We start from the raw sequence: 16324 nt of genomic DNA on the forward strand, positions 1-16324 counted from the left end.
TTGGCTGTGTGTGTGTGTGTGTGTGTGTGTGTGTCTGTGTCTGTGTCTGTGTCTGTGTCTGTGTCTGTGTCTGTGTCTGTGTGTGGTGTGGTGTGTACATATGAATGCTGCTGCATGGGGACCGTGAAAGGTAGCTTGGTCCCCATTTGAGCTAAGACTTGAAGCCCCAGAAACTCTGAAGGGACTGTAGATGCTTCGCCTGTTCCCTGGCACTAGGCCTCTATCACTAGCTGCAGTACCCATAGATTTGTGGCCATCAATCACATAAGGGCAATACCCCCAAAACCCTCCACATGTAGAGGATGTGACCTGTGGTCACATAGGCTCAAGACAGATCTCCATTTGAATGAGGTACCTAAAAGCCTGGATAGCTTGACAAATAAGCATTCCTTCACAGACACTCTTCCATGCAAAAGCTATTTAACCTTAGGCCTACCCTGAGTAGTATTGTATAGTTGTACACATCCACTTTCAGCCATGATGATAGATGTTTAAAACCTTGGACTGCCTGTTTTCATCATGATCTGCCATGGGGAGCCATGGAGAAGGCCATCGCCTATAGAGCCACCATCTAATCTCCTATTGAAGGCCTCTCTGTGCTCCCAGGCATGCCTACTACCAAGCCTCAGCTTAAGACTGCTGCCAGCCATCAAGCCAAAGACTCTCCCTGCTGGACCAGCCAGAGCTCCCTCCTTTATCCCCTGGCCCCCAGGCTTGATCCAGCCTACAAGGCCCCCACTCCATTCTCAGCTCTTCTGCAGTTTCCAGTGGTGCCTGGATGTCCAAGAGCCTGAGACCCAGACAGCACCAGCTTCCTTGCAAGCTTGAGGACCCCTGAGCCACCTCTGGCTGTCCCGCACCTCAGGTTGTTCTTTCCCACCCCCAGAGTGGTGTCTCAGGGCTTCCCTATAACCCAAAACCCACCTGGCAACAGCATGGGGTAAGCACGTTCAACTTCCCATGTCCTGACTCCCCAAGCGACTGTGCCATGTGGTGGATTGGACCCAGGACCCCCATAACCCTACAGGGACACATGCCCATGTATGTTCATGTGGAGACCAGAGGTCAGGAATCTTTCTCTGTAATTCTCTATAGCGTTTTTGTTTTTTGTTTTTTGTTTTTTGTTTTTTGTTTTTTGTGACAAGGTCTCTCTGTGAATCTAGAAGTCTCCAGTTTGACTAGAGTCACTAGCAAAAAAAGCCCCCGGGATCTACCTGTCTCTCCATGTATCTCTAGAGTCACACATGAATGCTGCTCTGCCCAGCTTTTTGCGGATGCTGAGGATTCAAACTCAGGTCCTTTACCCAATGATTAAGCCATCTCCCTAGGCCTGGGACACTTAAAGGATTTGATATTTCGGTTTTTTAAAGGATTACTTCGCTATTGTATGGGTTTGGCCTAATGTTTCTTGTGTTATAATGTTAATTTTCATCCCCAAACTGCTTACAGGAGCACCTGTACATAAAACACTGAGAGACCCTGCCCCTAGATGGCTCCAATTGGTAAATAAAGATGCCACAGGCGATGCCTGGGCAGAACTGACAGAGGCAGGACTTTTAGGATTCCTGGGTTTGGGAAAGAGAGGAGAACGTGGCGGAATCACCATGAGAGGGATAGAACAGGCCAGCCATTTAAGAATTCAGATAAGTGGCTCTAGTGGCCACATTCCCAATTGCATCTGCGGTAGCAGAGATGAAATATAGATTTTAAAGAATGTTAACTCTGGTATACCAGAATGGAGTGTTTGCTAGCCTCAGAAAAGATTGGAAATGTCTAGCCATTAAGCTAGCCAAGGTATATTAAAAATTAACAGAGGTGCACACGTGTGAGTGTGATTTTTTTTGTCTGGGTGTGTCTGTCTGTTTGTCTCTATGTGTCTATGTGTGTTGTATGTCTCTGTGTGTTTTTCATTCTGTATCTCTCTGTGTATGAGTCTGTTTCTGTCTATATATATCTGTGTGTGTGTCTGTGTGTCTGTATATATCTCTCTTTGTGTGTGTGTTTGTGTGTGTCTGTGTGTGTCTGTCTATATCTGTCTCAGTGTGTATGTGTGTGTGTGTGTATGTGTGTGTGTGTGTGCTTATGTTTGTCTCTATGTATGGGTCTCTCTCTCCCCCCTCTGTGTGTGTATATCTCTCTTTGTGTATGAGTGTACACGTGAATGATAGTGAACATGCCTATGTGTTTTCATGTGAGAACAGAGGTCATCCATCTTTCTCTATAATTCTCTTTGGAATTTATGAGGCAAGGTTTCTCCTTGAATCTAGAAGACTCAGATTTGGCTAAAGTAAGCAAGCCTATTTAAGGCAAATGGATGAAACTAGAAAATATCATGCTCACTGAAGTAACCAGACCCAAAAAGACTCGCATGTTATATACTCATTTATGAGTAAATGTTAGCCATGATATACAGGGTAACCATGCTACAACCCACAGACCAAAAGAAACTAAGTAATAAAGGAGGGCCCAAGGGAGAAAGCATGAATCTCACAGAAGGAGAAACAAAATAGACATGGGAGGTGGGTAGAGGGAGGGAACTGGATGGGAGATGGAGTGGAGAGGGGAATGGGGATAAGGATAAAGTGTTGGGAGGCTAGAGAGAACAGGGAGAGATAACAGGGGTCAGTGGTGGGCAACTCCGGAACTAGCCAGAATCCTAGGGTAGTGGAAGTTCTGAGAAGTCTTTGGGAATAACCCTAGCTAAGACTCCTCATAGCTGTGGATATGAAGACTGAAGTGGCCACCTCCTGTAGCCAGGCAGGACTTACAGAGGAGGAGGTGGGCATCAATCCACACACAAACCATCTACCCAAAAACTATCTTGCTAAAAGCTGTGCATAGATAAAGATGAGTAAATGACCAAGTAATGGCTGACCAAACTTGAGACCCATACAATGAGAGATACTATAAATGATACTCTGCTTCCAGAAAGGGACCTAGCATAACTGACTCTTAAGAGGCTTCATCCAGCAACAGATAAAACCAGATAGGGAGACCCTCAGCCAAACATCGTCCACAACTTGGGCAGTCATGTGGATGAGTCGGTGATAGGATTAAAGTGTCCAGAAGGCTCAGGGGACCACAAAGAAGACATACAGAGTCAAGTAACCTGGGCCCATGTGGGCTCAAAGAGACTGAACCACCACACCAAGTGCTTACAGGGGCTGGACTTAAGCTCACTACCTATTAGTGGCAGATGTGTAGATTGGTCTCTGTGTTAGGTCTCCTAACAATTGGAGCTGGGACTTTCTCTGAATCTGTTGCCTGCCATTGGATCTCCTGCCCCTACCTGGACTCCCTGGTTGGGCACTGGTGGGAGAGGATGCATTTAGTTCTGATGCTCCTGGGTGTTCCAGGGCAAGGAGGTACACAAGGGGGACTTCACCTTCTCTGAGAAGAAGAGGATGGAGCTATGGGTGGAGTTATCTGTAAGGGTGGGACTGGAAGGAAAGGAGGGAAGGAGGGGAGCTGCAATCAGGATGTAAAATAAATAAATAAATAAATAAATAAATAAATAAATAAATAAAAATAAATAAATAAAAAAATAAATAAATAAATAAATGAAAAACCTACCCGCCGGTTTGTAAAGACAGAAAAGCATTCTTTCACTAGCACATTCTTGATCATCTCTGGGTCCGTGATGGCATACACAGGCATTTGACCATCAAACAACCTGTGTGGGGAAGAGAGCTGGTGAACTAGATTCTGAAGTGAGAGCCACACCTAGACATTGATCCTAATGCTGCAGGACCCTCACTCTGCTTATACAATACATGGACACAGGAGTTCCCAGTTCTGCTTAGAGATTCTGACCATGTACACAATGGAGTCTTTGGAAAATGATAGGTAATGTCATTCAAGACACAATGAGTCACTTAAAGACAAACCAGCTCTGTAAGGCACCACACTTAGAAATAACAAGTGGAAATTTGCCAAGTCTAGATGTGTATATGTGAGAATTGCCTATACTGCTTTCTATGAATTTGCATATTTGAAATATTGCAAGGACTGGAACTATGGCTCCACAATTAAGAGCACATGTTGCTCTTGCAGAGGACCTAAGTTTGGTTCCTAATACCCACACTGGATACTTCTAACACCAGCTCCAGGAATATCCAATACCTCTGGAGTACACCAGAGTCAGAGGCAGGCAGGTCTCTGAGTTCAAAGCCAGCCTAGTTTACAAAGCAAATCCAAGACAAACAGGGCTACACACAGAGGAACCCTGACTTGAAAAGGAAAAATAGCTGGGCGTGGTGGTGCACGCCTTTAGTCCCAGCACTCGAGAAGCAGAGGCAAACGGATTTCTGAGTTCGAGGCCAGCCTGGTCTACAGGGTGAGTTCCAGGACAGCCAGGGCTATACAGAGAAACCCTGTCTTGAAAAACCAAAAAAGAAAAAAGAAAAAAAGAAAAGGAAAAAAATAATAATCTTTAAAATACTAGAATATGTCAACATCTGGTGTTGGGATGCATCCCAGTCTTGGATACCTGCCTAGGGTGCAGATCCTGATACTGATACACTGATATGAAACACAGAATTTAACTGAGGTGCCTGTATCTACTTCTCCAAGCTTCAGGTAGTCTAGAAGACAGGGCAGGAAGAGCAAGAGAGCCAGGAAGCAGAGGGGAGCTGCACAGGCTGTCTTCAGTCTTCCTGAACTCACTGCAGCTGGGAGAGCCTCCACATGCCTTCTGCAGGACTGCAGAAGGGTTAAGGTCCTGACCCTGACTGAGGATTTGTGCACAGGGTTAGTTCCTGTAGAGGGAAACAAAATGGCCCAAAATGGCACCTGATGATGTCAGCTCAGTCTCTGGTATTTATGTGGTAGAAAGAGAGAAATGACTGCCACAAGCTGTCATCTGATACACACTTTTACCAAAAATCTTGAGGAGATGGTGCAGCAGGCAAAGGCACCTGAATCAAGTCTGATGACCTGAGTCAGACCCTGGAAGTAAAGAACTAACTTATATATACCAGCATATATGTCCTTAATCCAGGGAAAAAATGATGTAAAATAAAACATAAACAATGAAGTCTCTATATGGACAGAGGAATTGATTTCATGTTAAGCATGAATCATTTACCAAGCCCTTAGCTAGCTTAGCCCACCCTACTGTCAAATGGCATACTAAAGTCAATAATGAAGTGAAGGAATGTGGGCTTGTATATGAAAAGGACCCAGTGTGGCAAGGAGATAGAACAAGACGTTTGGCAGAGCATATCAGAGGAACCTGAAGCAGTGCATAGCATGTCAGGAAAATAAAGTTTAAGAGGGCAAAACAAATGAGAAGAAACAATAGATAAAACTTGAAGCCTAGGGGGAGACTAAGAGGCACTACACTCTCAGAGAATGTGGGAGGGGAGATTGTGTGAAGGACATGGGCATGGGGAAAGTGACCAGGTTGTAAACTGAACACATTAGTAATTACTGGAAGAAAAAAAAACTTGAGTCCATGGAACATCAAAGCCTGGCAAAAAGCCACAGTGTGCAATGTTTTCATATCAATTAGACCTTTGAACCCTGGCAGTTAATGACAGGCAGTATCACCTTTACACATGGCTACAATTCAGGCTGGCCTCATTCTTGCACAAATGAAGGGCCTCCTCCTAAAAACAGTCAACTCGATGGAACTTTACAGAATACTCACCCCCATGTTTTTCCATACTTTTCATAGCACTCCATGTCAAATTTCCATAAACCCTGGAAAGAGAAATAGTATGAAATCCATTATTGTCCTGTATATTCTGACCATTCTATATCCAGAGCACGAAAATCCTCAGATCCCATGAAGTCAGGTTTATTTTCTTTGACACAGAAAAGCTCTTATTCAGAAATGTTTGATGTGTCAAGAGCAGGACGAGTTGGTGGGGAAGGGCAGAATGAGAAAGCAGGACACATGACACCTTGTGCTTTGGACTCTGCATACCGACTCACAACACATACACACCACACACACTCTAGTAATAATAAAAATAATTTTAATAATAATAATAATGATAATAATAATAATTAATAAATAAATAAATAACACAATTGTTTTAAAGAATGTGCAAGGGAAGCACAGATCCTGTAGGAAGAAAATTCAGAGCAGACAGTAGCACAAACTTTGCCACTTAACCTCTCGGTGTGACTTTGGGGATGTCTGTCTGGGGAACTGACCACGGTATCAAAGTAGGTTACCTACATGGCACATTACATTCTCATTACTCAGTTTACTAATAATTCTGTTAAATTATCCTTTCCCTGATGTCTTTGCTTTTAACAAATCTTTAAAAGAAAAAAAAAAGAAAAGAAAAAACGCACTCTGTAGGTAATGATCTAAGCTGACTGACAACCATCATCCTATCGCAAATCGTCTCACTTGCTACTCAGACTCATGCCTAAGATTGCTACCTTTAAAGGAAGAGAGGTGGCTGTCAGTACATTTCAGTACCTACAGTAGAGCAGTTAGCCTAGCATGTGTACAACTGTGGATCTCATCCTCAGCACCAAAAACAAAACAACAAATAAAAGAAAAAGAAAACCTTAAATATGTCACTAAGCCTAGAGCAGTGGTTGGCCTTGCAGAGCATCCAAGTTCCATCTCCAGAACCCACATCCTGCATCTCACCTCCATCTGTAATTCTAGCTCCAGGGAATCCAGAGTCCTCTTCTGTCCTCCATAGGTGCTACATTCCCATGCACACACATATGCAACCGTATACATATAAAATCTTTCTAGATGAAGCAGTCATTAACCAGGACCTCAGTTCCTAAACAAAGAGAGAAGCTAAATGTTCTAGTTCTGAAGAACCCAAACACAAATAGTACATGTTGGGTCTACTGCTATAGAAAAATCTTCATGGGTTCAGAGATTAAGTAAAGAACTCAAGTATATTAAACGCCTCCCAAATGGGGGTCTTGGGAGATCTATGATAAGCTGCTGCTTCAGAAATATTCAGAAAAAAAAAGTGTCATTCATAAGACCTTATGCAAAGAGAAATCTAATCTAGTAAATATGGATTGGTGTCCTGGAAATTGGAAATCCCTTCAAGATTTTCTCCAAATAACTACAGCAGTGCCTTCCCAGGCTCGACACTGAGCAAGAAAAAACTTTTCCTTTACTGCTCACAAGAGCAGAGTATCATATCCTCAGTATCAAGACTGTATGACAGGGAGATCTGAACATTTTACTCAAGGTGAATTTCAATAAATTGACACTACAGCCAGAGAGATGACTCCAAATGAAAAGGAACTTGCCATCAAGCCTGATAACCTGAGCTCTATCTCTAAGACTAAGGTTTCAGCAAAAACCAGACTGACCCCCACAACATGATCTCTGACCTACACATGCCTACTGGGCCGTGGCATGTACGCACCCTCACCCAAAAATAAATAAATGGAGGGGTGACAACGGGAGCTATGGAGATGCTTCGGTGGGAAAAGCACTCTGTGAAAACCAGAATTTGAAGTTCTGTGTAAATACCTGGCAGGAGGTAATCGAATCTGTTTGCAAGAGTCAGAGACAAGGGGCCCTGAGAGCAAGCTGGCTAGTTAACTAGTCAAGTCAGAGAGACCCAGGTCAAAGTGAGAGACTCTGACTCAAAGGACAAACTGAAAAGCAATCAGGAACACACACAGTGTCAACCTCTGACCTCCTCATACACACGTGTATACATGCATATTCACCTTCACACATATATGGGTGCTCACACAGATGCAAATGCCTATATACATACTATAAAAATACACACACATAGCATCCACATACACACACATATACATGCATATGCCCCTGAATACACATATGGACATTCTTCATTCACATGCAAATACCTATATACATACTATAAAATATATACACATACAAATACTTTATTAGTTTTATATAGCAAAATTAGTCCCAAAGGACCACTGGACATTGTGAAGAATCAAGAGAACACACAGTATGAGGTCCTGATATCTCAGGGTTTCCTCATTGGAAGCATTTAATAGAACTAAGACATTCTTGGCTGCAAGCAGAATCCATATGCAAAGCTAAAATCAACACTCACCTTGTAGTAATTCAGTACAGTGCCTAAAAAAGGCAGAGGTTTTGGCCCAGGAATTCCCTGTTTCTTAAAAAGTCCATGTGTACGGGTCCCGTATCTATAAAGGGAAAGAGAAAGACATGTAGCCACAGACAGAGAAGAGAAGAGACAAGCAAGATCATCATCAAAAACTGAAACAAATCAACAACTTGGCTCTCCCCCTTCCCCAGTTCCTAGAGAGCTTTGGGAATGGTGAGTTTGCATATCAGCCAGTTGCTGGTATCCACCAGTGCAGAGTTCTCATGGATCTAGGGATAACCAAAACTAAGTTAGATAATAACTAGCCTAAGTGATATCATTAAACTACTGGGGGTTGGTTTTGTGCACTGTATATTCATTGCTATTTTCTTTATCCAAATATCCAGTGCAGAGCTTTGGTTCAGACTTTGGTATTGTCACTATCATGAAGCATCTCCTTCGCAAGTATTTTGTAAAACATTTTTATCCACCATCTTCTGATTGGTCAAATCAAGGGTGCAACAGCCTATAGCTGGGCAAGAAAGAAAAAGGTGGGATGTCTGTGCACAAAGAGAGGGAGAGGATATCAGGTTGGACCTGGGGACTCAGTAAGCAGGACACAAAGAAGAGAGAGGTGCCAGAGCAAGACTACAATAGCAGGTAACAGGCCACAGGGTTGGGAATTAGGCTGGAGAACAGACCAGGCCAGCATAGTCAGGTTAAAATGGCTCAGAATCTATCAGCTTAGTGCCTGAAGCTTTCATATATAATGTTTCTATGTAACTATACAAACAAAAGGTGGGTATAGAACATTAAACCCTAAAAGAGGAAGTTGAAGAAGAGTTTGGGTTGGGTGCCCAGCAGATCTGCATAAAGTCAGTATAAACTTTAATAAGAGTTAGTACAACTGAAGCTCAGGAGTAAACAGTTTCCCTACCATATATAGGTCTGGCTTGATCTCCCATACTGCCAAAACATTATAATGAAAATTTAACTCGGTCCTCATTTCATTTGGGGCTTTCAAGATGGCTCCACAAGTAGAGTCATTGGCTGACAATGTTGATAATCTGAGTTTGGTTTTCAGGACTGACATAATAGGAGAGAACTAACTCTCAAAAGTTTTCCTCTGATCTACACACACACACACACACACACACACACACACACACTGTAGCATTTGCTGCCCCCAACCACAATAAATAAAAACATGAAATTTTGAAAACTTTTTAGAAGAGTTTATTTCAACTTTTACTATCTGTTAGAGGAGGGTCTTTTATTCTGTGTGTTCAGATGCTGGTTTCTGTACCCTGAGACTTTGATACCGGCCAGAAATGGGCAATGTCATGAGTAATAAAGAATCTCCTATATCAATGTGGTGTAAGAATTCTCCCCAGCTATCTCTTATTGGTTAATAAAAGACTGAACATCAAATGACTGGGCAGGAGAAAACAAGTTGTTGGCCACAGGCAGGTCAGGGTCCAGGAGAAGGGCCCTCAGGCTGGTAGAGGAAGAAGAATGTCGCCAGGAGGTCAGGCATGAGAAGAAGACACCACGAGAGCTCACCATGAAAATACACATGGAATGGAGCAAGACAGGGAAAGTCACACTGCAAGGAAAATGGGACCTGTGGCTGGGATTTTGATAGCTTTGTGGGTTAGAACAGCTTAGAACCTGTGCAGTCATAGTGCTTATAGCTTGCTAATGAACTCAATAGGCCCCTGTCTCGATTATTTAGGAGCTAGACAGGTTACGAACACTACCACCATTAAATACCATCCTAGCTATGCCTGTGGAAGCTGTCTGATCTCCTGGAGCTGTAGTTACAGATGATTCTGAGCTCCATGTAGATGTTAGGGTTCAAACCTGGGTCCTCTGAAAGAGCAGCCAGTGCCCTTAAACACTGAGCCATCATCTCTCCAGCCCACGCTTCTGATAATCATTTTTGATCTTCCTGATAATAACAGAATAGAGGCCTGAGTATCACCCCAACCCTGAGGACATGGTATGGGAGGGACCTGTGAAGATCACTCACCGGTAGAGGAGCACCAGGATGATTGCCAGGAGCGCCCAGGTTTCCAGTGAGAGAGCTGAAGACAGGTCCATCCCTGTTTGTCTGTCAGCAATTTACTCCTCTGTGTTCTCCCTCTAGCTGTGCGTGTGACCCTCTCCAAGGCTTCCCTTCTGCCCACTCTGCTGCACTGAGGACAGCCTGAAGTACTTCTATGCTGGGAAGATGGGTGGCACCAGGGGTTCAGCCAGTAAATGGATTGCCCCTGCATCACCTGGACTTTGGTACTCTCTTCCCCTAGACAGTTCATAAAAGTCCATTCACAGCCTATTTTGACCTCCTTTGAGTTAACATTCTGTGTGGCATCAGTAAACAACAGTGCCATATGGGTAAGGCCAAAGGATCTTGGTTTCTATCAGAAGTTCAAGCAAATTCAACAACATGAAATACCATGGCTGGCTTCATTCAAAAATACACTCAGACAGTAGAAGCAGGGGAATCAGAAGTTCAAAGACTAAGTGCAAAACCACATGGAATGTTTGAGACCAGTCTGAGATATGGGAGACCATGCTTCATAAAAATTACTTTACTACATCTATCCACCAAAATTCAACACCTGCATCCCTTGACTGCAGTGCCAGTGAAAAAGAGACAGGCCCTCCCACTCACTGCTGGCTATTGAAAGAGAGAGGAATTATACTCAATTGTGGCCCACTTGTCCCTGGTGACCTATAGACTAGTGGACAGATCCAAGTTCACAGTCACACACATGGCACTAAAGTCTTCAGGACATAAAACAAGTCATAAATATGGGAAGGAGATTTTCAGAAAAAAATGAGGCTGATGGGATTGGGGTAAGAGGTGGGGGTAGGAAATTTTACCAGGATGCATTCTATACACAAAAAGCTCTCTCTCTCTCTCTCTCTCTCTCTCTCTCTCTCTCTCTCTCTCTCTCTCTCNTCTCTCTCTCTCTCTCTCTCTCTCTCTCTCTCTCTCTCTCACACACACACACACACACACACACACACACACACAGAAACAGAGAAAAACACAGAGAGAAACACAGAAACAGAGAAAGAGGGAGAGAGATTGGTTTAATTTTTAAAATTAGCTTTTAAAATGCAGCCAGCCACAGTAAAACATCAGAGGAAGCCCAAGAAGTCCTGTGGAAGTGTGAAGGATATGATTGAGTGAGCCAGAGGGGTTTTTAATGACACCACAAGAAGATCTACAGAGTCAACTAACCTGGAACCATGGGACTGACAGAGACTGAACCACTAACCAAAAAGCATTCAGGGGTTGGACCTAGGTCCCCTACACATTCAAAGAAGATGTTCAACTTGGTCTTCATGAGAATCCTCCAACAACTGCAACAGGGACTGACTCTGACTGTTGCCTGCCATTAGATCCCTTCCCCTATCTGGACTGCCTGGTAGGGAATCTGTGGAAGAGAATGCACCTAGTCCTGCTGTGAATTGGTGTCCCAGGGGAGATACCCTAGGAGGGGCTTCACCTTCTCATAAGAGAAGGAGAGAGGGTGATGGGGAAGGGATTTATGATGTTAGGACTGGGAGGGGAGGGTTGCTGCTACCAAAATTTTTTTTAATTAAGTAGAAAAACAACAACAATGTCCCCAAGCCCAACCAGGATCCAAAAGCTCTTAAGTATAGGAGGGAATACTAAGTAAAAAGATGGACTTTAGAAAAATCACACAAACAACACTGTGGACTTGAGGTCTAAAAACTCATTGTTTTCAGTGCAAAAGGCCACACAATCACAAGTACATGCATACACATGCACCAAAAATCCAACAAGTTGACATCAGACAATGATTGCTAATATTTAATGTCCTGAGAACTTTGCCCACATTAGCTGATATCTGTTGGGAGCGACCCTGTTTGAATGTTAACTGCCTTGTCAGCCATAAGTGCTTATTTACAAAGTCTTGGACTTAGTGGAAAAGTGTTAGCTTAGTTGAGATTTCTGCGGGAAAAAGTTGAGGCCTCTATGGGAAAGTACTACCCCAGTTAAGAACAAATAGCTATAGATCTTGTGGACAGGTGCCTAGCAACCCATTCTGTTCTGTTCCTCCTGCTGAACTTTTTACCTAGCCAATATCCTGCTTTTGGAAACAGGTGCGTTCCCCCAGAAACAAAGTGATTTTGCATCATCCCCCTCCCATACCCTGCTACTGTGGGCATAAAACCTGCCTGGGAACAATAAAACTTTGACAGCTTGATCAATCAGACTTGCTGTCCATCCTTGTGTTTCTTGCCTTTCATTCTCTCCACAGGTGGTTCCCCAGACTCCGGCAGGACAGATATCCTCCACTCTACAACTCTGTGAGGGATAACTCTGTCACAAGTGAACAAACCATGCCCCAAATGATAATTGATTCAATCAAGGTTACGTAATTCATCCCTAATACAATGAGGATCCAAGAGATAACGTTCAAAAAGTTCAAATCAATTCTAAAGTTCAAATTTTCGATCTTTTTTAAATTATTAATTAAAATAAAATTGGATCATCTCCTCACTCCAATTCCTCTAATCTCCCAACTCCCTCTCAAATTCATAGCCCTATTATTATTATTATTATTATATTACTATTATTATTACTATTATTAGTAGTATTGCTATTATTATTATTATCCCATGTATATAAATATAAATATAGGAATACATCATATTGAGTCCATTTAGTGTGGCTTATACATATATGATTTCAGGGCTGATCACTTGATGCTGACAATGAATGGAGGGACTTATCCCAAGGGAAGATTGAGTCTCCCTCTCTCAAGAATCATACTTGCCTGTAGTTCTTCATCTGGAGGAAGGGTTTTGTGAGATTTACCTGTCCACTTTAACATGGCTATTCCAGATGTCACTGTTCAGATTTTGTTTAGGTAACAATATTGTTAATGTTTCATGAGTGTGGCTCCCCCATCATTTCTGAGAGACACCATCTGGCAGCAGACTTCTGACACCTCTGAATCTTAAAATCTTACTGCCCCTCTTCCTCAGTGTTCCCTGAGACTTAGGTGTGGGATTGTGTTGTAGATGTCAAGGTCTTCACCTTAACAGACTCACCCTTGCCTTATGTCATACAGGATTAGTCAAATATCCAGCAACTCATTCCAACTGGGCTGCTCCCCAGTGAGTAACAAACAACCTGCACTCATCCCTCTAAGCAGGGACAAGGTAAGGGGAACCAGCAAGATAACAATGAGGGCCGGGGAAGGTGAAACAGGAATTCTACACTTCCTTTTTTGCTCTAAAGAATAAGCCATGTTTTTATAGCAAAGAAAATGAACAAGAATTTCCACATGATGGTTACTTTCCAATACTTCCAAGAAACGGTCTTGAGGTTAGCTAGTCATTAACACACACATAGCACAACAGATCTTAGAAGTGCCTTTACACTATCTTTGTGGTCCCCATGTTGGAGCAGAAGCAATGACTCAGCAGTTAAGATCATTGTCTCCTCTTGTAAAGGACCTGGGTTCAATTCCCAGTAATATTCTGTTGGCTCACAATGGTATTTAGCTACAGCTCCTGGATTTTTGTAGTCCTATTTTGGCCTCCACAGGCATAAATGCATATATATAGTGCACAGATAAGCATGCTAGCAAGACATACATATAAAATACACATAAAAATTTCTTCTTCAATCTCTAAAGCCCATGTTAAAGACATGGAGAACTACAGCTAGGGAATGAACTGTCAAAATGTGATTGTTACTGGATTTTTTTTTAATTTTTTTTTTCGAGACAGGGTTTCTCTATAGCCCTGGCTGTTCTGGAACTCACTTTGTAGACCAGGTTGGCCTCGAACTCAGAAATCCGCCTGCCTCTGCCTCCCGAGTGCTGGGATTAAAGGCATGCGCCACCACGTCCGGCTTAAATTTTTATTTTTTAGGATAAAATCCAAAAGATTTCACAAAGCCATAGCAACCCAGAGACTTAGTAAGGAGGGCACCATGTCCAGCACATTTATAACTTTCTCCAAATCAAACTCAAAAAAGAGAGGAACAAAGCAATATATGCGTGCCTTTCTTGTGAGAATCACACCAAAAAAAAAAAAAAAAAAAAAAGTCCTAAGCTGAATAGCAATTTAAAAAAAAAAAAGAGGACATTCATGACAACCTGGATTCAACCCAAATTCAGGATGCCTAGCACAGAAAACAACGTGGAAAATGTTATAGGCTCTCAAAGAAGCTCAGAGAACAAAGTCGCCTGTCTCCAAACCTGACAACCTGAATTCAATTCCGAGCATCTATGTGATGGAACAGAAGAATGAATTTTCACAGGCTGTCTCCTGGTCTCTTCAGCCCACACACATATATGCTTACATATAAACAAGTAAATATATAATAAATACTTAGTTGTTTTTTGAGATAGGGTTTCTTGGTGTAGCTAGCCCTGGATGTCCTGGAACTTCTCTATAGACCAGGTTGGCCTGAAAGTTGTAAAGATCTGCCTGCCTCTACCTTCTGAGTGCTGGGATGAAAAGAATGTGCCCAGGAATGTGGAGGAAGGCAGCATGAGGATTCAGGATCTGGTGTGGGAAGAGACAGGAGAGAAAGCCAGAGGGACAGAGAGTGAATGAAAAATCTGCAGTTCCTGAAGGTGAGGTATTGGGGCATCTCTAGGGGATGCCACAGACCTGGAATAGGGAAGGATCTCAGGAATCAATGAGGGGGACCTTAGCTGAGAAGCACAGCAACGGGGATATAGAACCTGAAGAGGCCACCTTGTGTACTCAGGCAGGATCCCCAGTGGAGAAATAAGGACACCAATAAACCCACAAAACTTTTGACCCAAAATTTGGTCTGTCCACAAGAAATGCAGGGACAACGACACAGCATATACTGAGGGAATGGCCAATCGATAACAACCTAACTTAAGGCTAATCCCGTGGGCAAGCATCACTATTAATGATGTAAAGCATACCGGCGGGAGCCTATCATGGCTGTCCTCTAAGAAGGTCTATCGAGAAGCTTACACAGATGGATGCAGAGATTCACAGCCAAACATTGCATGAAGCTCGGGGACTCTTAGGGGGAAACTAGGGGGGAATTTGAGGGCCCCAGAGATAAAAGGAACTCCACAAGAAGACCAACAGTGTCAAATAACCTGGAAACTTTGGAGCTCTCACTGAGCCACCAAAGAACGTAGATGGGCTGAACCTAGCCTACAAACCCCCTACAAATGTGCAGCTAAGTCTTCATATGGATCCCTCAACAACTGGAGCAAGGATTGTCCCTAGAGCTGTTGCCTGTTTGTTGTGTGTAGTTTTATGAGCATGCTCTGCCTTTGCCCAGGAGCTGTTGCCTGGACTCTGGCCCTTCCTGGCTCCCTATTGTTCCATCCAGCTTTGCCCTGGGTTCTGTCACAATCAGCCCTTTTCTTCCTCCCGTTGCTCCTGGATGGGTTGACTTACCAGCTCACTCCCAAGACTTTTGAAGCCATGGATATAATACACAAACACTGCTCCATCGCCTTTAGAACTTGCCTCTAGGTATAATATATGTGACACAGATATCTACTGCCTGGAAATGTGTGCCCTTATCAATTTATTATCTCTTTCTCTCCCACACCCCTAAACTTAGTGGCTTGCATCAGCTAGCCCCCACCAATATCCTTTGCCCCCACCTGAAGCAGAGGCCACAGGCCCTAGCTGCACTGATATCTTATATGACTGCTGCTTTCTATTCGTTCCAGAGTAAGGCAGAAAAAAAACCCTGCCTCTTTCCCTGTGTCTCCTTTTCCTTTTGGAACAGAGAAGTTCCACCTGTACCTTCCTTTCAGCAATTATTCCCTGGCCTTCCTTATTGACAAGTGAAGAACCTGTTGGGGAACAAGACCTTAGAGACAAGACTTCCTCTTTACACCTGTCTATGGAATCTGTTCCCCTAACTGAGCTGAATTGTCTGGCTTTGGTAGAAGAATAGTGCCTAACCCTGCAGAGACTTGATGTACGAGAGTGAAGGAGATAGACGAGGTAGAGGTAGGACTCCACCCTCTCAGAAAAGGAGAGGGGAAATAGGGGAACGACTGTGGTAGGGGACAAGGAGGGGGACAGCGACCAAGATGTAAAGTGAATAATTAATTAATGATGGGGTGGAGAACAACAACCAAAAGGAGCAAGTACCACCACCACCACCACGCAAAGCTTCATAGCTACTTTTTTTCCTTTATTATCTCTATTTTCCTTATTTACATTTCAAATGCTATCCCAAAAATTCCCTATACCCTCCCCCTGCCCTGCTCCCCTACCCACCCACT

At 43.2% G+C, this 16324-nt stretch overlaps 1 protein-coding gene across 1 annotated transcript in view; it reads right to left on the bottom strand.

Annotated features, from left to right (window-relative positions):
* The window catches only part of LOC110314995 (cytochrome P450 3A41-like), a 24836-nt gene extending 14591 nt beyond the window's left edge, over positions 1-10245 (bottom strand). Inside the window, exons 1-4 of the mRNA XM_021189168.2 lie at positions 10063-10245; positions 8037-8130; positions 5651-5703; positions 3574-3673 (exon numbers count right to left, since the gene is read on the bottom strand). Coding sequence (XP_021044827.1) covers positions 3574-3673; positions 5651-5703; positions 8037-8130; positions 10063-10133 — 318 coding nt within the window. The 5' untranslated portion in view covers positions 10134-10245. The remainder of the gene's footprint in view (positions 1-3573; positions 3674-5650; positions 5704-8036; positions 8131-10062) is intronic.
* Between the last annotated feature and the right edge of the window lie 6079 nt (positions 10246-16324).

This window comes from Mus pahari, unplaced genomic scaffold (assembly GCF_900095145.1).
Source record: "Mus pahari unplaced genomic scaffold, PAHARI_EIJ_v1.1 scaffold_9587_1, whole genome shotgun sequence".
Lineage (NCBI taxonomy): Eukaryota > Metazoa > Chordata > Mammalia > Rodentia > Muridae > Mus > Mus pahari.